Source organism: Puccinia triticina, chromosome 2A, assembly GCF_026914185.1.
Source record: "Puccinia triticina chromosome 2A, complete sequence".
Taxonomy (NCBI): Eukaryota; Fungi; Basidiomycota; class Pucciniomycetes; order Pucciniales; family Pucciniaceae; genus Puccinia; species Puccinia triticina.
Genome location: NC_070559.1, coordinates 8,434,995 through 8,458,360, shown reverse-complemented (window position 1 = coordinate 8,458,360; position 23,366 = coordinate 8,434,995). Strand labels below are relative to the sequence as shown.

The 23,366-nt window shown below is 45.1% G+C and overlaps 3 protein-coding genes across 3 annotated transcripts; all 3 read right to left on the bottom strand.

Annotated features, from left to right (window-relative positions):
- Positions 1 to 3,426: 3,426 nt before the first annotated feature.
- PtA15_2A893 (uncharacterized protein) lies at positions 3,427 to 3,909 on the bottom strand (the record flags this gene model as incomplete). The annotated part of the gene is made up of 2 exons (XM_053166960.1): positions 3,427 to 3,513; positions 3,601 to 3,909. 2 exons carry the CDS (start codon positions 3,907 to 3,909, stop codon positions 3,427 to 3,429), a joined length of 396 nt encoding a protein of 131 aa, XP_053018131.1.
- A 3,596-nt stretch (positions 3,910 to 7,505) lies between these two features.
- On the bottom strand, positions 7,506 to 9,186 carry PtA15_2A892 (uncharacterized protein; the record flags this gene model as incomplete). The annotated part of the gene is made up of 9 exons (XM_053166959.1): positions 7,506 to 7,536; positions 7,625 to 7,813; positions 7,886 to 8,030; positions 8,098 to 8,168; positions 8,236 to 8,498; positions 8,554 to 8,676; positions 8,753 to 8,932; positions 9,008 to 9,021; positions 9,135 to 9,186. 9 exons carry the CDS (start codon positions 9,184 to 9,186, stop codon positions 7,506 to 7,508), a joined length of 1,068 nt encoding a protein of 355 aa, XP_053018130.1.
- Positions 9,187 to 10,323: 1,137 nt separating this feature from the next.
- PtA15_2A891 (uncharacterized protein) lies at positions 10,324 to 16,115 on the bottom strand (the record flags this gene model as incomplete). Its single annotated transcript, XM_053166958.1, has 8 exons — positions 10,324 to 10,438; positions 10,551 to 12,800; positions 12,900 to 12,999; positions 13,077 to 13,171; positions 13,269 to 13,348; positions 13,419 to 13,528; positions 15,583 to 15,933; positions 16,019 to 16,115. 8 exons carry the CDS (start codon positions 16,113 to 16,115, stop codon positions 10,324 to 10,326), a joined length of 3,198 nt encoding a protein of 1,065 aa, XP_053018129.1.
- Positions 16,116 to 23,366: the final 7,251 nt, after the last annotated feature.

The following is a 23,366-nucleotide window of genomic DNA, read 5'->3' as shown; positions in this document are numbered from 1 at the left end:
ACCCCCACTACTCGCCTCCCATATTCTCAGTCAACAAGCGTAACCTCAACAGATTTACAGTCTCGTCAAGACTCCTCCTTGTTCGACCCCTTCGTATTCTCGTTCCGCTAAACATGGCCAGCACCGACAAGTTTCATATTCCCGAGCTCACCAAGGACAACTATGTCGACTGGGTCTCTAAGATGTCATCTGTACTTAAAGCTAAAGAACTTTATCAGCTCGTTATTGGTAAAGAACCCGCCAAGATCCGTGGCGACGATGGAAAGATCTTCGAAGTCGATCAATCAAAACGTTTGGATCTAGCCCATGCGACGATCATCACTAGGGTCCACTTCTCAGTCTCGGGTCGCGTAAAGAAGAACGGTGGAGCTAATTGTCCTAAGAAGCTATGGTCAAACATCCTTGAGTTCGGTGCCTCGAAGAAGCAAGCGAACAAGTTTAAGGCCTGGTATCGACTGGTGCACCTTCCCTTACGAGTCAATAACGTTCAGCAGTTCATCTCAGCATTCTGGGACGGCATCGCAGTCTTGGAATCTCTCGATGCGTCGATCGACGAGGAGTCTCTTGGTCACATAATCTTGATGAAGATCCCCAACGAGCTCGCTCATGTCCGTAATGCCATCATTGCTTCAGGTACCTCGTCGTCCATGGAAGTGACATACGAGACCGTCCTCGAAATGCTCGACAGCCAAATCAGTGCCGACTCCGCTCCTGTGCAATCCAAACCTCGAGTTAACGTTCCCTCCGACTCAGACGAGGCCTCAGCGCTCCTCACTCAAAAGTGTCCCCAAGGTCGTCACCTTCCTTCAGCCCCTCATCAAGCAGAAGATTGTTTTTCTCTCCATCCAGGCAAGCTTGCAGATTATCGGAAATATTTGAAAGCAAAGCTAGAAGCCGAAGCCCACCTTGCAATGCTAGCACCGCCGGCGCCAACCATGTTCTCTGTCGAAGTCGTGGAACCCAACGCCTCAACGATTGAATCTACGGACAATCTCGCTGCTTCTTTTGACAAGCTCCCCTCCCATGTTGCCTTCGATGACAACGATGATCATCAATCTGAAGTCAGCGAACTCTAACCTCTCCAATCTCTCAACTTCTAGCTCATTCCCCTGTTCCCCGACTGTTCGCGCGGGGGTGTGTCAGAATATCTGTCTCTCTGTCCGCTCACATTCCCCTACCATCCCCAGTCCCCAGTAAATTTTCCAGTGCCCAGTCCCCAGTAAAGTATTCTGTCTTCAGTCCCCAGTCCCCAGTCCCCAGTAAATTATTCAGTCCCCAGTACCCAGTCCCCAGTAAATTATCCAGTCCCCAGTCCCCAGTCCCCAGTAAAGTATTCTTTCCCAGTCTCCAGTAAAGTTCCCTGTTCCTGTCCTGTCCTCTGTCCAGTTCCAGTTCCTGTCCCTGTCCCCTATCCCAGTTCCTGTCCTGTCCCTGTCACTGACTTGTTATTACAGATGTTAGTTTATTTTGTCTTGTATGTTACATGCTGTTAGGCCCCCTCTGGATCTTGTGCAGGGGGCTCTCTAGTTGTGTATACATGTCCGCTCCTCAAGTATGAAATAAAATCATCGAGTCAGAGCCCAACAACAAGAGACCCACTTTTGCCCAACCTGAGTCAAGCTCCTCTTTCAAAAACCCCCACTACTCGCCTCCCATATTCTCAGTCAACAAGCGTAACCTCAACACTACAGATTGCTTGCGGGGGTAGACCACACCATCACAATCACACCCCTTTCACAACCCTCAAAGAATCAGTTTGGCAGGAAAGACTCATACAATTACACTCAGACTCAGGAATGAAAAATCTCACAAGCCGGTTGATGACATTACTACCGTATAATCCTAACAAGACTTCTGGTTTTGGTAGTCGTGGTGCTGATCGTGATGGCCGTAGCCAAAAAGTTGTGTTCGATCCCGAGGCTTGGCTCTCAGAAATCTGTGAAGGTATCGGCCAAGGCTTGGTCGCGAAAGTTCTGAAGAAGGACGTCGATTATCAGACCTCTTGTTCATCTCTCACCTGAGTCCGCTTTGGTTTGATGTACTTGGATGTTTTTTGTTTTTCTCCATGGAGAGTCCATCATTTCCATTTTATTGAAATCGTGTCTTCAAATCGTACAAACCAGTTTTCTGCATTATCTTATTTAAAAAGAATCAACAACAAACTAAGTGTGAGAACGAGCGGAGACCACGAGGAAGAAGTAGAAAGCAAGAACGGCAAAACAAGTTAAACAAAGTTGATGTGATTATACTTCATCCTACACGCTAATGAGGGTAAAAGAGCATCCGAACTTCCAACCCCAGCAGACAGTGAGGTCAGGAGTTGTTTCCATCCATCTTTCACGTACGCTAGTTGCAATCCACCTTAGGACAGGTATTCACTCGAGGTCATTTTCGTCTCGTCATGGGTTTCATTGTTCGTACGTTGGGAATGCGTTAGCAATTAGCTACCTTGCACTTTTCAGTATCTTGGTTCAGACAGAAGAGACAGAGATGCCAATAGAGAAGCGAGTCTTGCGGGGAAACACATTTCAAGAAAAATGCTGACGACGACAAGGCTCCGCAGATACTTGAAGGCTCATGGCGCCCATCCGCGTGCACTCGACAGGCATTTTTTTGTGAAGGCAATGAAAGAGCCTGTGAGGGTTACATATTGGCTTTCTTGCAACAGGTGCTTAACCAATAATCAGAGACGAACGCTCAAGCTCCTTCCCGGGATTGGGTTTAATAAGGGGCGCAGTAGCCTCGCGCCCTCCTGTCGCTGGACAGCTAAAAGTTATATTTGTAGAAAGGGTATTGTTTCTCTTTTTTGTGACGCATAGTTTGATTTGGTTTAAGTTTTGTGAATCAGACATAATCTGAAGGCGTAACATATAGTAAGATATGAGGTGGATGGGGATAGGTAGTTGACTTAATTTTGGTCATCAACAGATACGGGAGTAGGGCTGCTCTGTTTTCTAAAAAAAACGTAAAAAATCGAAGAAAACACCAAAACAAACTGATGAAAGAATAAGACAATTGACTACAGAAATCGAAGGGAGGTGAGAGAGAGCGGAAATATATCCAAGACAGTGTCAAGACGTTGCTATAAAAAAAGGAGGAAACTAGAGAAAGAGAAGAGAGATGCGTTATCAACAACTTAGATCGCAAATAAACAAAACGGGATCACATCTATTTGAAACTGGTTAAGGAAATTCTGGTTGAGGACAGATCACAGAAGAGTGTCATTCAATTAAACGGATCGATAGTACACACGTTGGTTAAATAGATATTGAGGGTAGCAGCTGAGGAGGAAAGCAAGAAGGTAGCTGGTGGCGGCGTTGCACGAAAGGAGCGGCAGTCGCAAGGGCGGGAGGAGCGCGATTGATGGTCCAATGGAAGTGAGACCCAAGTCGGCCATCATGAATCGAGAGCTAGATGGCGAAGGAGTTAAATCCGAAGCGGAACGAGTGAGGGAGTTGTCGGACTAGTTGCGGTGTGGATTGGCGTGGTACGGTTGATGGCAGGCGAGAGGAGCTGGGTTGGGAGAGAGAAGTGGGGTGCTGTGTTAGTAGAGTAATCGTAGAAAAGGGTAGGAAGTGGTCGGATTGAGAAAATACATACCTTGCGGGGAGGCGTTTTGAATGACTGAGCATCTACTGGTCTCGAGTCGATGTTTTCTTTAGATTCTTCGTCTTCAGCACAGGCAGGACTGGCGGGTGGCTCGGATGAAGAGTCTGGCTGAGATGATAACATTTCGTGCTTGAGTGCACTGTCGCAATGGGCTTCATTTGCCCACGAGAGCAGTCTGATCTCGGCAAGTGCCGGGCGGGTGGAAGGTGAGAGGGGGCGGCGGGGTTCGGCGGTTGAGGGTGGCGGGTGTAGATCCGGGGGATCTTGATAGATTGTGAATGAAGGGCCGTCATCGTCCATGATGGCTCGTCCTGGGTTTGCCGGTCACAGTTTGTTGAAGTCCATCCAACACCTACCACCTGCAGAAAAACGTACATATCGTCAATTAGCATTATCTTCAAGTTTGATCAGCACCACTCCGGCAGATCATCAAGAGGGGGAATGACGTCAACGGGCACTGTACTGCATAGAGGTGACTTACGGTAGATTTCGGTGAAGGCCGGTAGAGATCAGGAAGTTATGTAGTACAAGATCGAAGAAGGAGAGGCGGGTTGTGCTGGGTCTTGAGACAAGTTTCAGGGCTGGCGGGCTGGGAGGATAAAAAAGTGCGATGGAAGCCGCGGAAGGTGTGCTGAGGGGAGTGTACGGAGATTTGGTGGGGGGAAGGCTGAGCTGTTGACTGAGAATAGGACGGCTTATATAGAGATTCTGGATGCGGAGCGAGGGCCGGGCCACTTCAGTTGCGGTTCAAAGGGCGAGAGCGAGAGCGAGAGAGGGGGGTGGCGGGAAGGGGGGAGGGCAGGCAGGCCTGGCGGAGAGAGATGGCAAGTAAATGAGTATGTAAAACAAGGTTGATGGCCGAATATTTGCAGCAGGAATGACGGTGCGATAGGTTCCTAGGGTACTAGTGGCCCGCTCGCTCAGGGGAGAAAGGGGGAAAAGGAGGGCGGATGGAGTATTTAAATGGCTGTTTTCTGTAAACCCAAACGAGCAATCCAAGCCAATCGGCCCAGGTGGAAGGGCCCAGTGACAAACGGATGAACAGGCGGGGGGAAACACAAACAATCAGAAATCAATCAATCAAACTCAACAATCCACCAAGCCAAACAAACAAAGTGAGGGACAGATTTATTTCAAGTGTTTATAATGTGTTTTGAATATGTATTTTTACTTTTATTTTTAGGTAACGATCGTGAAAGGACAGCTCGCGTCGGTCACGGCGAGGAGCGAGTCGAGGCGGGTGTTTTCTGGGTGGCGCTGATGCGAGTGGCAGCGAGCGAGCGAGAAGGAAGGATACACAACAGGCTCGGGCTAGGTCAGAGAGGGGCTGGGGCTGGGGGGGAGGAGAGGAGAGGAGGAGAAGGAAGGAAAACAAGAGCGGAAACCGTAACAAGAGGAGGAGGATGTGTATGGCTTCGTGGGGTTGGGGGAAGGTCGAAGAGAGTGATCGATGTGGATCACACGAGATTGCTCATCAGCGAGCGCAGGCGATTAAAAAAACCCAAAAAAAAAGAAAAACTGTACAAAAAACAGGAGAGAAAACTGGCATTACATAAGGACAGCATACAAGCAGCGTATGTAATATGCATCCACATCATCTGGAAATGCATACAATCGGCCTCGGCCATGGACGAGAGTTCTTCTTGATCGAGCTTTGCGGGTGGGCCACCTGACAAGGGTCAACAAGATGGGTTGAGCAGCCATCTATCGATTCACCAACATCCGACCGACATCATCCGATCTTCCTATCGGCCATCGTCTTCCTGATCGCCGTCAAACCCGGCACACCCGGCACCCCTCGACGTGAGAGGGCACTGGGGGACATCGTAGACTCTACAAAAATACCACACCTGTCGTCGACGGCATTCTCGGCTTTAAGCGAGTCAAGGGCAGGCCCATATGGGCTCAGTCCATGTCGGCCACACATCCTTGCACTCAAGCCCTCTTCCTCATGAGGCATGTGCTGTTTAGGCGAACACTCAAGGACAGTCTAGCATTCCTCATTCTTGCTCCCCCAGCTGCTGCCCTGTCCTGGTTAGTCGCAAGGATACGCTCAGCTGAGCAGCTTCGAAAGCTGGTGCATACGCGGTTAATCGAAAGCTGATTTCCATTTTCAATATTAAAAAAAAAAACAAGAACTTCATGTACTCCTTGCGGATATAACACACATCGACACCAATCACCATACACATGGCCCATGAAGTTTACCTCTTGATCGAGCGCGAATGAACAGGCTCGACTGATATCCCCAGGGTCTTCCTCCATCGGCTCTCTTTCCGCTCCTTTTACTTGATATCCAGCGGCATATTATTGTAGGATACTTTTTTTGTAAGTTTTTGTATTTACCAGCAGCAGCATGTATGCGCATGCAATCAACAGATCTTCACAAACCAAGCCGACAAAAAAAGGAAACCAAGCAGACCGCCAAGCAAAAAACGATAGTCCTTGGCCATAACTAGCAACCGCCGGTGCACCGCCTTGATCAGGATCAGGCCTTTTACAGAAGTCCAGCACTGTAAAGAACTCAGCCGAGAGCCCAGAGTCCTGACTACAAACATTTGATTATGTATGTTCACTGTTCAGGGCCCAGACACAGACCGACCTTCGCTTTCCTTTTTGATGTATGTAAATATGAAGCTCTATCATCGAAGCTTGTGTGAGTGTTCGATTGAGGTCTTGTTCGTCTAGAACACCAGACTTACAGAGCAGTGGTACTCGGCTGCGGCTCAACCAGCCGGAGGAGACTATAACATCGGTCTCCTTCGGGCTTTACCTGGAGCAATCTATACAAGCCCATGCTCCTAAAGGCTCCTATAGATGCCACCAAGGCAGCAGAATCTGGGGCGGACAGCCTCAGGTGCTCCCCTGGGCTCAGAAGTCGGCCGGCCCCCAGGGAGCCAGAAGCCTGTCCGATCTCTGTCCGATGCGGATTGCCCCACTGGTGATGCTTGGTACACTGTGGCTGAGTGGGTGGGAAGACTTTATGTACTGGATGTCTGTCTCTGATTTGATTAGCTCGGAGCCCGATGACTGCCGATAAATCTCGATAAATGTTGCTTTTCTTTTCACGCCAAAGAGCACCGGAGATTTTATATTTCAAATCTTATAGAATCACTTTACATAAGATGAAGGCGGCAACAATCAACATCGGAAGAATCCGCAAGGCATACAACACTCCAGCTTCCGTCAGTGAGATTGCCCGTTATTAATTTTGCAACATCTAAAGTGAAATTTGTTGTGTGCAATTTCCCTGCAATCGTGAGGCGCTGGCACGGCGGGTGGTTTTAGAGGGCGGGCATGTAACCATACAGCGACCCAGCCACACCGATATGTAGCCCAGAAGGGAGCGACGAACAAAGCGGGGATATCCATGACGATACGTGGCCGATTTGGGTATGCAGGCCATTTATAAAGTGTGTGTATGCATAAATTCTTGCAACCATCCGTTGCGAAGAAACGTGCCCTCACGGGATTCCAGAAAGGCTTCGATTTTCAGCTACAGCCACGTGTTTAGCGTGGAGGATTCCTGGAGGATTCTCAACTAGCCATCACAACCTTTTGTATCCATCCAGAACGAAAGTATGTAACATATTCTAGTGGTAAAGCCACAGGAAAATACATTTACAAATACTCCGGACGCAAAATTTGGAAAGACAGGAAAATACGGTTACAAATGCTCCAGATGCGAAATTTGGAAAGATTGTGGTGTTCAAAATTGATTTTCAAACCACTTTCTACATAAAATCATAAGATCTACATGTCCAAACTTTTGATGGGGTGAAAGTTGAGGGTTCTCTTCATTTCAAGCGCCTCTCAAAACTTTGATAAATCTTATGATTTTAAGTAAAATGATATTCAAAAATCAATTTTGAATACCCTAGATACCTAATTGGTTTCTAAGCCCATCGACCTAGCAGGGCCATTAATCTAAAAATAGTGAAAGAAAAAATCCAACACATGAGACCAAGCCAAATAGTTTGCAAGCAGCGCCTGTATTGTCAGAAGTCGTGCTCACCCTGCGCCAGAAATCACGCATGTGATGTCAAAAGTTAACCTGCTATTACTGTGCTCTAATAGCAAAGTTTGATTGAAAATGAAATCATGAGCCAAAAGCTCTACAAGTCCTGTGTAAAGTAGTATTCCAGCGGAGAAAGAATCTAGACATCCTGACACAATCAATGCGGTCGCGGAATTTGGGTTGTAGCTGGAAGAAAGGTAAGAAATAGAGATCTTTGGTGAGCATCTGGTCAGAAATCTGATTTTGGTATCTACCCACGTATTCCGTAGTCCTAAGCCTATTGACAAGCCAAGTGGAGTGACAAAGGAGTACAGCAAGCTACCCCAGAGGGGTAGTCGTCTGAATCGTGACGGGAGTGTGAGTTGAGACAGCCTTGCGCCTAAGCCCAGACCCTCAAACATTTCTGGAAAAGGTATTGATGGCTTGTCATTAAGTTGTAACTATAGATGCACTGTCTCAAAAAGACTTACGATGAAAAATGATAACTAAAAAAAAAGTGGTGAATTGCGCATTCACTGCAAGGGTTAGGCCAATCACAATGCTGTATAATTAATAGACATGTCAGCGATTGTGAAGGCCTTTCTGACACCAGTTGAATTCGAATTTACCTATGAAAAATAACACCCAACTCCAAAATAGCGGCCCCTATGAGTTGGGAGCCCACCTCGGCGGTGGGCAAGCAAGTGGGAGTGGCGGCAGTTTCCTCACTCAATTTATCTAACTTTGATTCCAGTCGATGATTTGTATCATGTGGTGCGCCAGAAGCTGGAGGTATATTGGATCCGTGTGCTGGTGATTGATCGGCACCAATGCCATGAGCGCAGTACTTGAGTCCTAAAGCTGCAAGGCGTGAAGTTCCTACTCGAATAGCCTGGAAGAGGGCGTAAGCTTGAGTCGGCTCCTTACTCAGGATACGCTTCACTTACAATGATCTCGATTATAAAAATTACAAAGATGGATGCTAGTGTTATACCCTGTGAAAAAGGATATAGTGACCATCCGACAGGCAGACACGGAGATGATAGCGCTTCATTCGCAGGCGCTAGGAGCTTCATGAATTGGAAAATTATAAGTTTCTTTGTGTCAAGGTAATATATATTAAAAGTCAAAGAAAGATGATCTTACATGAATGAGTGCAGTTGCCAGTATGACCCCGCTTCCGAAATATTTGACCGCTTCGTATATCCAGGGGGAAACAGAAAAACGTTTGGATTGTCGGGTGAGGACTGGAAACAATGTTCCTAGCATTGAAGTGACAAGGATAATAAAAATGGCTGCAATGCGTAATGGGAGTCGGTCATTGAGCTACAGTTTGAAAATCAAGACAGGGTTGAAAGATTTGTCAGAAAAATCATAATGTTCAATGATAATTTTACTTACAGGTGCAATGTTGCCTGTTTGAGCGATCAAAGTATCAGAATGGAGAATCCAAGAGGGAGAAATCAGCAGGGAAGACTCTGAACCTTGAAAGCAAAGTAACAGAGAGGAAGAAACGCGAAAGACTGACTGCACTCATCCTCAATACTTACAGCACCCGTCGTGATGTTGTTCGATGACATGTTGATTTCACGGCTTGGTCCAATCTATAGATTTACTGAAGAAAAAAAACTCTATTCAAAGATCCAAAAGGCTCGGAGTCGAGTTGAGGGATGGACGATAAGCTGATTGGCTGCAGTGAAGAAGGTGGCTTGGGGACTGCTGGAGATGTCAATTATTACGGACTTTTAGCAGAAGGCTATTAGGCTATATGACTGTCCTGTCGGAACGTGTGAATGAGTGACTCTTTAAGAAGAGGAGATTAGTTTAACATGTTCCGCCTGACAACGCAACCAATCGGGGCTGCCCAAATATTCTTTGCGGATGGCCTCCTGCTCAGCCCAGTCACCCGGAAGAATGAGGCACTTAAAGTTAACTGTGCGTGGTCGGTGTGTCGAGGACTCGAGACGGGCAGCCAAGTTGCATTGAGCCCTGAGGACCCCACCGGTGGTACAGGTTTTGTACTCCGATGCGCAAGTGGTACTTGACGCTGGTTTCATCGGGCCTGAAGACATTACCGCCAGGCCAGATTGCAACTTTACAACTGGATAATGGAGGACTTCCCGTCACTTTTGAACAGATCTGGAATTTCAGATTTCGCAGGGAAATCTGGAATCTGGAACTCTGGATCACTTCGGGGATCTTCGGGGACCCAGATTTCCCTGCGAAATTTGATATCTGGTGGCTCAGATCTGACTTTCCAGATCGACGGGAAGTCCTCCAATTAATCTTACACAATCGCCCAGCCACAATTGGTGAACATATGATCAGAAATTCAGAATTCCCAAGTTGGATGCTGAAATGTCCTCGAGTCCACCCAAACCCAAGCCCTGCAGAGGTTTGCATATTAGACAAAAATGAAATTGTTATTTGGGTGGAGATCATGTTTTCATACATGAAGAGTAGCTCTCGTGTGAATAGGTAACTTCGACTGTTTATTGCGAAAATCGGTTTTGTTTGATTATTTTTTCCATGTGTTTTTGCGAGAGGTAAAAAAAAGAACACAGGTCGGCAAAAAAAGAGTAACATTGAGGGTGCAAAAAGGCAGGAGGTATATGAAGAATGTAACAACTCAATCAACAAAGGAACCTAAGAAAGACATAAAAAATGTAGCCAAATGCTTGAGAGCATGAGTGGCACCAATAAACAAACCAAGTCAATCAAGACATTTCCACATCACCATCACCATCAGGATCTGAACCAAGCGCAAGAGGATTACGCTGGAGGTTATTTTGGTCAATCAAGTAGCGGAGCATATAAGTGTTTGAGTTCGATCTGTGGAGCAAAACAATCATGACCGTCGATGAGGAGGAGTCAGTACGAGCCATTTCAATCTTCGTCTCTCTGCCTGAGATGCCCCTCAATCTCTGGAGAAGATAGGACTTACAGTTTAGATACGGAAGAATGGGAGTCGAGGAGAGCTTTTTGGACCGAGCGCATCGTCGGCGCGACCTCGTTGGAATGGTTCTTGAGGTATCGTCCATGAGAGGTGAGGATAGAGTTGATCCAAGTGAGGTTAAACTGGAGATGATTAGACGAGCCGTCAACCATGGCTTTCGAGATAAATTCGAGCAGCTTGGACACATAAGTCGGCGGGAGCTGTGCCGCGATGATCTTGATTTCTTTGAACGGGATCGATTGGTAGACGAATTTGATCATATACTTTTCATTCAATCTGAACGCCATCACGAGAGCTTTGAGATATTCTGATTTCTTGACGGTTTGCTGGATCGATGTCGGGGTGATCTCGAGCGATAGTTCAAAGGGATCAAAGTGAATCGTATCATCCAGGGAATAGAGCAGCAGTCCATCGGTCGAAGCGGCTCCCCACGACCTTCCAGTCGGCGAAAACTTCACCGATTTGGTCCGGATCTCGGGTTTGTATTTCCGCCGGGACATATCGCCACCTTTGGATCCTGGAAGGATCTTATTTGCATCCAGCCTGTCATCCAAGTCAGACAATTCAGCCGTATCATTGATCTCATTGACTGATATGCCAGATTCTAGGAGCTTTCGACTGTCCAGAAATTCTTCGGTCCCATCCAAACTCAAATTCTCCGAGATTTCGAATCGTTTGAGCAGCACGCCATCACGACAATCGTACAGGCAAACGTATTTACTATTACCTCCAGCCAGGAGTTGCAATCCATCAGCAGTGTAGCAGAGACTGTTGAAGCTTTTGCCACTGGCACTATTTGCAGCGGTGATTCGATCTTCAAACTTCCTTCCACCAGAAATATCTTTCCGTCCTTCGATCAGCGACTTTTGTTTGCCCTCTGCGACATCGAAGAAGGCCACTTGACCGTCCAAGGTTGAGACTGCGACCTCGGCACCATCGGGACGAAACGCGACTGCCAATCCGTCTGAGGCTAACTGCAGTGGCTCGACCCCGTTCTTCCTTCCATACATCTCCCAGATCCGTACGGTCTTGTCCCAGCTGACACTGACCAACTTATCTCCGAGTGGGGAGAATGCTAAGGCGGAGATCGGGCCTTCGTGGCCGGTTAAGATGTCGACGATTTTGCCTGTTTGAACTGACCAGACGTAAATCTCAAATCCTTCGCCGACTCCGCCACCGACGACGACCTCGGCAGAGGGGTCGACGGCGAGTGCGTTGAATTGGACTGGATGGGGCGAGGTGAAGGTCTTAAAGTTGCGGTAGCGGATCAGGTCGAAGGCTCGAATAGTCCCGTCGAGCGAGGCTGAAAAGATCACCGTGCCTTGCTTTGCAAACTCGACGACTGAAACTGACGATTGATGTTCGGCGAATGTGACATAACAGAAGCCAGACGTCGAGTTCCAAACCTTGACCTTCCCATCGTCTCCACCTGTCACGATAGTCTGCCCATCGGAAGAAAAAGCTAGCGTGTTCATGTCAAAGTAGTGCCCTTGCTGCTTCAAGATATAACTTTCACTTTGCCATTCCCAGACAAGTAGCTGTCCAAGTTTAGATGCCCCGAATGCCAGCCACTGTCCAGTTGGATCTATTGCGACACTGGTGATCTTCTCTTGTGAAACTGATAAAGAATGGATGTTTGAAAACGAGCCGACCTCCTTCGCTATTTCGTACAGGCCAAAAATACCGTTGGCGAAGCCGATGACTAGAATGTTGGTTAAAGAATCGAAGGTACAGGTGGTGACGTAAGTGCCTGCAACGTTGAAATAATGTCGAGACGATATTCCCCAGCGGACCCGGTCTAGAGACCGACACTCTTTCTTGGAGGTGACGGATTCGTTGGAAGACTGATCCTGCTCGCCATCTGATTCATCATCTTGACCGACCATGTCCTTGTTCCGCCAAACAAAACACGCTCCATCTTTACTGACGGTGATCACCCGGGGCTCGTCGGTTGGATCTGAGAGGTTTCCGGTGAGCCAGGCTCCAAGGACGGTATCCTTGTGGCCGGTAAAATTCCTCGGCCGGTAGCCCTCGACCGGATTGACTGTGTACATCCTCACCGTCATGTCTTGACTGGTTGTCAGGAAATAGTTCGAGCAAGGCGACCAGGATAGTGAGACAATATCATCAAAGTGTCCGGTATACGTTCGATGTAAATGGAATGGAGTGAAAGATTTGATGGTGGGCGATGGATTCAGCCATATCTGAGCATGGTGACCGTGTGTGACGAGGAGGTATCTGTAGAGAATAATTCAACAGGTCGAAGTCAGTTAAGGAGTGGATCAGAATTGAAAGCTGCAGAGGACGAGGGTGAGATTGTTTCTTTAAGAGACGAACTTGCCATCCGGAGAGAATTTAACGTCTTCAACCCTTTGCTTGAAATTGAAATGATGGAGTACAATCGATCGTTTCAGATTGACCAACAAGGCCCGGCCGTCTAAGAAAGATGAATGTGACGATTGAGATCCTGCTTTTTTGTTACGAGAGTAAAATAGCTGGTTTGAGGATATTTACCTTCATCAATGCTGATTAGGATGGTTCCACGTGGATCTAGAGCGATACGATGAATATTTTTCCGATTTTGGAAGTTTAATGTTCGTGATTTGTTACTATTTCAAAAGTAGAGAAGAAGAAAAAAACGGATAAGGATTCCAGGATTGATCGGTAGAATATAGCTAGCTCAGCGTGGTTTGGAAGGCGACTTACTTGACGAGATCGAAGACAGACACACGATTCCCGACGGGACTTATTACGCTCTGGCCATCGGGGGTGAAGATCACATTGCCCTGTGTGGTGGAAATCATACAATCAGCCACTGCTCGTTGATGGCAGCTGGGAGAGGAAACCGCTTCTTACCTTGGTGTAGACTGTCCCCAGGAGGTTAGAGAATTCGAAGTGAGATTTCATGTTGATACTGATAATGTCTTCAGGATTGGGTGGGCAGGCCAGTGTTCTGTGGGATCTTTCTGAGATGCGATAGTAAATTGCATATTCAATTTGCATTCAGCATTCCAGAACCACCCCAACCCGAACAGATTTCGAGTACAGTCAAACCTGTGAAACCACATACTTGTATAAGGGCATAACCTCCCAAACCACATACTCATTTGGGTCCACCAAAATCTCATTTTGGCCTGTAGCTAACCCTTGTAACTACATAACCTGCCAAACCACATAGCAAATTCAGTCCACCAAGGGGTATGCGGTTTCAAGGGTTTGACTGTGCGTCTTTTGGAGGATGCACTTCACGCCAGCTCAGACTCTACAAGGAGCCTCCAATACATACACCGGAGTTATGTAGAAGTCAGAGTCTAATAAACAATGAAATTTGTTTTTTGGCAATGCTTTCATTTAATGTGTGCCAGACCAAGGGCCCATGTATTGCCCATAGAAATAAACTAGGGGGATTCAAAGTGGGCCATGCATGACTTGCATGTACCTTTGCAAGTTGGTTTTCAAGGCTTTTTCTTGAAAACCCAACATTCAAGCAGGTTTGGGAGGTGTAGTAGAATGTGACTTTCATGCACTTTTGCAAATCAGTGTTCAACAATGAACTTGAACACCAACTTGCAAAATTGCATGCAAGTCGCATCTGGCCAACTTTGAAACCCCTTACTATCTATGTCTTGTTAATATACAACAAATAGGACTTAGAACACAAATTACAAATCAGATGATCCACCTGCTTTGATTTTCTGGTTGAATCTATCAATTGAAAGGCAGAAAATTTTATTAAAAAAGCTAACAAAAACTAAGCTAGAATGAGAATCCTTGAAGAAAACCTGTCTGATATCATGCCTGCCAGATAGATGAATCCAAATCCTGATAAATCTCCAAATAATTGTATCTGCAGAATCATCAGTATTTAAAAATCTTTTAACTTCCATATTAATATTGCATTGATGAATTAATTGTGATTTAATGATTTCTACATCAGGCAGATTACCTGGATTATGCATGATTTTGAACACATGAATGGCAAATTTTAGTGGATTACAGTCTTCTTCTAAGCTGGAAGATCTTTTAAATTTGTTTGGATCAGGAATGATTGTGTCAATCATCTCAGAAAAAAATAAGAGAAGCACTAATAACTTCCTCATTCTGATGTGATTAGGACCATATGGAATTATTTCATCAAGGCTGATTTTGGTTCTTCTTTGCCAAACATCAAACCATGCAGCCATGTTATTCCATAATTTCTTGCAGCTTTCTTGAACATACAACCTTCTAGGGTGTTTGACTTGATATCTGTCCTTCAGATCTTTCCTTGAATATTTTTTCATGATCTTCAGACAAGCCTGAAAAACATGTACTGCATCTTGAAATTTGTTCTGCTCAATTATTAACTTTCCATCCTGAAAAAGCTTCCTAGTTTCTTTAATGATAACTTCATCTTCCAATAAGGGGTTAAAACTTCCAAGAAATTCATCAGTAAATTCAAGTCTGAGTGAACTAACCTCACAATCAGTTGAAGTGTGGCTTTTGATTTTTTCCTTTTTGGTGGCTGGTTTGAGAAAAAAATATCTGGTTGATGGGACCTGAGGTAAATCTATTAGATTGTCCAAGGTTTCATATTTTAAAATTTTGGCACCCGATGAAGAACCAAGACTAGGTTGACCGATTCGCATTTTCTTGACTGGTTGTGGTAAAGTGTTCTGATTGTCAGAAGTCGTGGCAGATTTGAGCTTGGCACGAGCAAAAATATTTGAGGCCATCTCTCTCCCCTCGTCGATCTGACTTGGGTTAACATATGCATCTCTATTGGAGACACTGGCCTGCCTCTGGATTCTTACTGGAAGATCATAAACCGATGTACGAACTAGGTCTCTTCCCTTGTCCATCTGAGCTGGGTTCGGACGACCAACTCTAAGACTCTGGATTTCATTGGACTGTCTCTGGATTCTAGAAAGGCAATTACAATCACAGGCAGCCGTAAATATATTCCCTGCTGCTTCTAGTGGATTACGCCCTAGAGAAGCCAGCAAGTTGGGCCTTGGTCCAATCCAGGCGTGCTGCCCACTGTATTCTCGTGTCGATGATGAGGAGAGGATTCCGATTCGATCGTGAGAAGGTGCAGATGCTTGAGGAAGGTCTCTGTAACATGTTGATCCACTCGGAGCCAGATCCTCATCGGAATTGGATAACAAACGTAGGTCCTCTCCCCACTTCATCGTAGGAATCTGAGATCCGGGTACAAGCGGGCCAAGGAAACTTGGCTTCTTTCCCTTGCGCCCCTTTTTATGATGATTATTCGGGTGGGCTTCGAGCTTTGAGAGAAAGTTGATTGCTTCTGGGGGGTGATCTTGATTTGTTCGATGAAGATCTGTGAGTGGTGATACTGCGACGGTCAAGCCATCCGCCTGAGCGTGACCTGGTCAAAAATTCAAGCAGTGACATTTATAACGGAATTTTACAGGGCATCCAAGATGGGAAGGAAAACAGAGTAGGTATCTCACCATCCCAAAGCGAAGCAAATTCCCTGGTGTCTTCATCAACGGCTATGCAGGCAATCATCAATCCGAAATAGACCAGATGATGGATCTCAACCCTCATGCTTTCGTTAGCTGCAGTATATTGTGGGTGAGAAAAGCTGAAGGATGCTGTCAACTTTGTTGTGTTTTGTTTGACTACCACAACCTCCACCAGCTTTTTGTCGAGAAACACTTTCCGTCGGATTTAAACTCTGCCAGTCTTGAAATTGCCTTTGGGCAAGAGAGCTGAGTCTTTTTTTTTGTAGGGGATTAACAATCTTATAATTAAGGCCAACCTCCTATCATGATTGATCAACCTGTACATTCTTCATCGCACGTCTTGCCGATATTAGGGGGGTTGATGCACTGCTGATTTCGTAACCAGCGGCCGCACCTTGGCAAAATTGAACCTCGCTTATTCCGCGGAAAGTCTCAAAGCTTGCTGAGCAGCTCCCCTGTAAAAGCAGTTTTATGTGTCTCCTATTGTTTTTTGCCTTCAGCAGAACTTTCACTCACATGTTTCAGAATTCTAGTCTGCTAACATCCTCTTCTTCCTCCAAACCCCTCCATTACAAATACTTAGGCCGTGTTTGCCAGCCATATATGGCGAGCACACCTGATGAAGTTTTGGTGGAATTCACAGGATGTCATACAAAAATTAGGGCCTGTACCATGGGCCTCAATTTTGAGAAATTCCAACTTTTTTTGCCCTGTACACAAAAATTGAAAACTAACGGAGGGTTCAAATGTTGAAATTCTTCACATTTGGGCTTAAGCCTACATTTTGGCCAGGCTCAGTTTTTGTCCCAAGAAATTTTGAGGCAAATAAATTTGGAAAATTTCAATTTTCATGCCCTGTGGTACAGGCCCTTAGACTATTGCACTGGTGATATATTGCTTACACACACGGCCTTAACTCCCTTTCAATTTTATATTTTCAATCACATTGTGTGATGTATTAATGGAGGACTTCCTGTCAAATTTGAATAAATCTTAAATTTCAGATTTTGCAGGGAAATCTGGAATCTGGAACTCTGGATCACTTTGGGGATCTTCAGAGACCTAGATTGCCCTGCAAAATCTGAAATCTGTTGGCTCAGATCTGACTTTCCAGATCAATAGGAAGTCCTCCATTTTTCATTATCTTCCATTTGTTCAAATTTGAAATCTATGCATGCATGAATGCATAAATCATAACTTGATAAAAGTTTCAATGGCTGGGAAAGCCAAAGATTCCATAGCAGATTGGTCAGATTCCTTGCAAACAAGAGGACCCAGGAAACCCCTGATAAATGGGGGTAACAACAATGTCAGAATTTTGCCAAAGTTCATACATTGGGGGGCACTGGGGAATGGTTTTTTTTGGCTGGTTCATAATTTTTCATGCATATGATTGAGGTAAAATCCAACCAGGGATCCCAATAAAACCAATTCTAAGCGGAGATTTGTGGTTTTTAGCCAATTTATTATTTACCTGAATTTCATTGGGAATTCATACATTTATGTGATGCTTCATGTGTAACCTTTTGGGTTTCACAGCCCATTCATACCATTTTTGTGCCCACCATTTTGCAAAAAAATGCCAGAATTCACCAGGAAAAAAAAATAGTCACTTGATGGCAAGTGACATGATGCAGCTTTGGTTTCTGCTCCAGAGCTACTCCAGCGCTGCTCCAAGTCTGCTCCACCAGCACTTGTAGAGCTTGCAGGACTGCACCAGAGCACTCAATGTGGCACAGTCAGCTGATCCTAATTTTTTCCCAGGAACAGCTGAGCAGTAGGCATTGACTGAGCCTGGGCCAAAGCTGAGCATTGGCTGAGCCTGGCCCACAGCTGAGCATTGGATATTCCAAGCCTGAAAAAAATCCAAGTGTCAGCTGGACCAAGAATATTCCAAATCTGAGCATCAGCTTAGCCAACAATGGTCCAAAGCTGAGCATCATCTTGGAAAAGGCTTGTGCAGAGCTTAGGATCAGCTGGGACAATACTGTTCCAAATATTAGCACCAGCTGGGCCAAAACTTTTCAAAAGCTGAGCATCAGCTGAGCCAATGCTGGTACAAAGCTGAGCATTGGCTGAGCCAAGGCTGTTCTAAAGCTGAGTATCAGATGTTTTGAGACTATTCAAAAGATTAATATCACCTGAGCCAAGGCTGTTCCGCAGCTGAGCATCAGCTGAGCCATTAAGGCTGGTCCACAGCTGAGCATTGTCTTAGCCAAGTTTGGTCCACAGCTGAGCATCAGCTGAGCCAAGGCTGGTCCACAGATGAGCATAAGCTGTTACATGAGTGGTCAGACTCAGAATCTGAGCATTGGCTGGGCCAAGATTTATCCAAAGCTGAAAATCAGCTGAGCCAATACTGGTCCAAAGCTGAGCATTGGCTGGGCCAATGATAGTCCTAATCTGAGTCTAAGCTGAGCCATGACTGGAATAAAGCTGAAAATAAGCTGGGCCAGGACTGGTTCTGATCTGGGCAACAAAGCTGAGCATGAGCTGGGCACCAAAGCTGAGCATAAGCTGGGAGCTAAAGCTGAGTATCAGCTGACCAGAAATGGGGATCAGTGGTGCCCAGCAAAAACTGAGGATCTCCTGTGGAAATTCTTAAACTGGTTAGATGGTGGGTAGATGGTGGGTAGATGATGGGTAGATGGTGGGTAGATGATGGGTAGATGGTGGGTAGATGATGGGTAGATGGTGGGTAGATGATGGGTAGATGGTGGGTAGATGGTGGGTAGCCCGCTGGAGCTGGCATGATGTCACTTTTCATCAAGTGACTATTTTTTTTTCCTGGTGATTCATAAATTTTCATGCCACCATGACCCATTTATCAGGGGTTTCCTGAGTCCTCAAGCAAGTTTTATGAATTTATGGTTTACACATTTGTGCATGCATAAATTTCAACTTTGAAAATCATACATGTCACATTAGCCCTATTTGGGTGAGATCTCAAGAGAAATTTACAAACAATTTAAAGCACATCTTATAGTGTTTATCAACAAAATTTTAAACTATCTTTTGTTGAACAGTCACTGTCCATTGAAGCTTTGTCAACACAAGCTTTGACAAAGGCTTCACCAGGGGAGAAAGTGTGGCACTCTCCAGAGAGTGCCAGACTGTAACTTCCTTTAGTAACCCTGGCAGGTATCAAGCATGTAAACATGTGTGACACATATGCAGCCTAAGCTTGTGTCAATGGGAATGTTATGTTCACCTCAGGCTGATCTCACCTTTATCCTAACCTCATGGCAAAGTTCATATCTTCACCTGAAGTTGAACCAATGATCAACTCCAGCTTGACTAAATTTCACCAATTTCAATGGTTGTTCCAGCTGAGGATCCTGAAAGCCATGTTTCCATCATAAAAGGTAAATCTTGGTCAGCTTCACTGTGACCAGGAAAGCTCTAATAATCAAGCCACAAGGGGACCTCAAGTTGTATGCATCTCCTGGTTATCATTTCAGGGTGGTGCAATCCAACTTCTTTTTCAGATAGAACTGAAGTGGGAAGAGGTGGAAGACACCAGAATCATCTCTTAACTGCCTGGCATGTTGCAACAATTGTGTCCAGGCCAAACGTTGTTCATATGTGATGTAATTAGCATCATTTTTTCAAATCACCCAACCACTAGAAACACATGATCCCCTGGGCTCCAAAGTTTAACAGTCAATCATCACCAGACCTGAGTAGTGGCTACCTTATCCAGGATTTTCCCTTAATTTATAAAGTGCGTGAACAAGTGTGGTCCAGTGAATCACTATTGTTACCAACCTTCATTCAACAGTGTTTTGATGGCAAGGTTGTACTGGCCATTTGAGGGAGTGTGTCTCCTCAATGGCCAGCACAAACCTGATATCAAGCAGAATATGCACTCTGCTTAATTGCAGAGTTTTACCAGCCATTGAAGGGTGTGCGTACTCTCTTCAATAGCTGCTACAGCCCAGTCATTGAAGGAAGTGTGAATTTCTCCTCATGACTGGTGCAGAGCGCTGGTCAATGGGAGGCAACATTCTTATGATGGCTGATTTGTACCTGTTGAATTTCAGTCTTGTTTCCACTCATGCCTAAAAATCCTTACACTTTATACTCCCTCCATTCCACCCTTTTTATCCTCCTCTATAGGCATGTTTTCAGATCAAAGATATCCAACACTTACGATTCCCCATCCATTTGGTCTGTCTCTTATTATGTTCATGTATGCTTTCTTATCTTGTAGACCTTGATCCCTGATTAGATTAGATTTTCAGCTTTCCATCTTATTGCTTATCCGCTTGTGTACGCACTCTCTTCTGGGGATATTGATGTACCTTTTGACATGTCACAATGAGTTCAAGAAGTTTCAAATTCATTATCATTTTATTCATTATTATTCTCAACCACAGATTGATGCTTGTACATAGTCTACTTACAGTTGGCCCTGTACAAGAAATCAATCTTCATTGGTTCTCTCCTTCTTTTTCCGTACTCCATCTGAGCCACATCCAGCAAGATCACCATCCTTGCTGCCCTTTTCTCAAGCCTCTGGCTCATCTCTTGTCATTACTTATATGAGCTCTATGGCCAGAAGCCCAACAGTACCAGTCATTGAAGGGATTGTCAACTCCTCTTGATGGCAGGTACAACTGAGCCATGAATTTCACCCTCACATTTGGTCAAACTTCAGGGTGGAAATGGTTGAAGTCATCCATGAAGAAGAAGCCAGCTTAAAGTGCTAAACAAGCCAAGAAGAAACCCAAAATTCCAAAAGAAAGTCAAATTCCTTGGTCCAAAGTTATTGAAATCTCACTGAACCCGCTGCCCAGAGAGAAATGAAGAAATATTCTTCACATTGCCGCATTCCAAAGATTGCCCTGATGGATCTTGCAGTTATCAATAACTCAGGAGGTACATATTTACATAAATACTTACACCTGTAGTATGTATGGACATAAATAATCTAGTCTCTAAATAAATAATAAATAGCCTATAAGTCCATATTACACATCTGTAACCACATACTATGGTCTTAAAACCAGGTGTTCCAAATTTTGCATCTGAAAAAATGGAACTTTTTTTTGAGGCATTGCACGGACTTCAAAGTTATATTTTTGAATTCTCCTACTTCTGTAGGGCTCCAAAATTCATAGTTTACTTGTGACTAGAGGCCAAGGCGGCTTCGCCGCTGCAAACCGCAGCACAGCAAGAGGCCACCAAGCTCAAATTCAAACTTGAAAATTTTTCCATAGTATTTCTCCCACTTTTCAGTGGAGGAAAACCTTTCAACAAAGCAATTCTACCAGGTATGTACAGGTTCCTATGAATTTTTTTCAGCCAGAGGTCTGGTGGAAAAGCTTTGGCACCACCCTAAACACTTGATAGGGCACTGTACAACCATTGCATGATTTTGCAGAACAGCCTGGGGGAACTTGACAAAGACCCATAAGTTTGAGAAAATCAAACTTTGCTTTCTTCTTATTTGAAGTATGGATCACAAATAAGTCAGTTCAAAAGATTCAAGGGGACTCATTCAACATTCACCACAGCTCGACACATCTGAGAAAACTCAAAAAAAGAAAAATAACACCCAATCAGGACAGGCCTCATTTTGATTTTTCTTCTTCCCTCAGGATGCATGACATTGCAGAAAAGAAAAAAACAACTAATCTCCAGCATCAGAAAAAATAAACTAAAATTGGCAGGTCAAAGGAGTCACAAATAACAAAATGTGGGGGAAGTGGGGGGGAGGGGAAAAGAAAGGCAGAATTCACTAACCAGAGCATCAGTGCAGTTCAAAACATAGCTAAGCTGCAATCAAATATATAGGTTGGTTGGCTGAGACAAATTAGCCACTGAGTTTAGAGAAGAACACAATGTTGTGCCCTTTTGTCCAACCTGAGCCAGGTCAGTTGCCCAACCACACAAGAGCAATGGTTTGATTGAGTCATGCAACCTCTTTGAGCATCCCAAGCATCCCAGTGGTGCAGCCAAATGAATTCAGTGAGGCTGGACTTGAAGGAATGTGAGCTGTAGGATGGGAACAACTTCAAGCTTTGGTGAAAGGGTGTTGATTTCAGTACACATGTGTAAATTTTTGTCCCAAAGAAAGTGCTGCGTCCAACATCCTTGCTTCAATTTCTTGGATGCTGATGCCAAGCTGTTAATCAAATCACTTCAGGCGTCGGGGCTGGTCCCCAGCAAAGACAGTCTTGGGCTCAACAGGCCGGAGTTCCTGTGCTTTTGGTGGAGATGATGACCTTAATGGACAAGGTCACATGTGTGTAGTGCAGCTCACGAATGATGTGGCAGGCGTTGACAACCAGCCTTGTCTTGGAATGGTCGATGAAGTACTTGACTGCTTTTGGCCTGAAGGCTTTGGGGAGTGAGATGATGACAAGAAAAGGTTGCTCAAAAGCGTCAAAAATCTAGCTTCTCATGGACAACGCAATGCATGAAGTTGGCCTTCTCACTCATCTCCTAAGATGTGTGTTGATTGCTGAGGTACCTTCATAGCTGGACTTATCCTGGTACATGGGCTTGTTGTCACCAGAAATGGAATTGTCTTGTTAATAGTAAACAAGTCTTGAAAAAAAGGAATCACCTCAAGAGTGAGAGTCTCTTCAGGCAAAAAGTGAAGGATCCTTTTTGAACAAAGGGGTGGACTCAACATAGATCACAGATCTTCCCGACCTTGCTTCCAGTTATGCCCAAGCTCAACAATTCTGCCAGAAGAGCCTTGCAGTTCTTGATCACCGCTTGCACTTAATCTACAAAGCTAGGCGTGCTTAATGTACAAAGCTCGGCTTAGCCACCACTATGGCCGCAATTTTGTGATTTTGTGGCCCGCCCTGGCAGCCCGCAAACACCTCCTTCTAGATTCAATCCTTGATTGTTTCATTTTTATCCTTTCAGAAACATATCATTCTTGACTGTGGTCATTGTGAAATTTTGTGTTTGTCTTTATCACCACATCATACTCCTCAAAGGGGTTGGTTTCCACTGGTTTGCCTATCAGTCCTGAGATATGGGCCATCTAGATTGTCAAACATCAAAATTTAACAAAACAAAACTGTCATATCAAGGGGTGGAACGTGCTAGACTGAAATCAATCATCAAGAAAACACTCTTGCAAAAGTGTTGTCAATTTCAGTTGCACAGGATGAACTCATTATGTTGGGTATACCGCATAAAGATGTCACTTGATACCCGGGTACCCACCACAGGTGTGGGTACCTCCCCAAAAAACCACTAATTCTCAGCACCCGCACTGCCCGCACCCGCACCCCTCTGAGGAGCAAGAAGCAGGTACCCACGGGTGTGGAGAATTTTTGCGGCTAAGTAAGCAAGGAAGCCTTCTTGG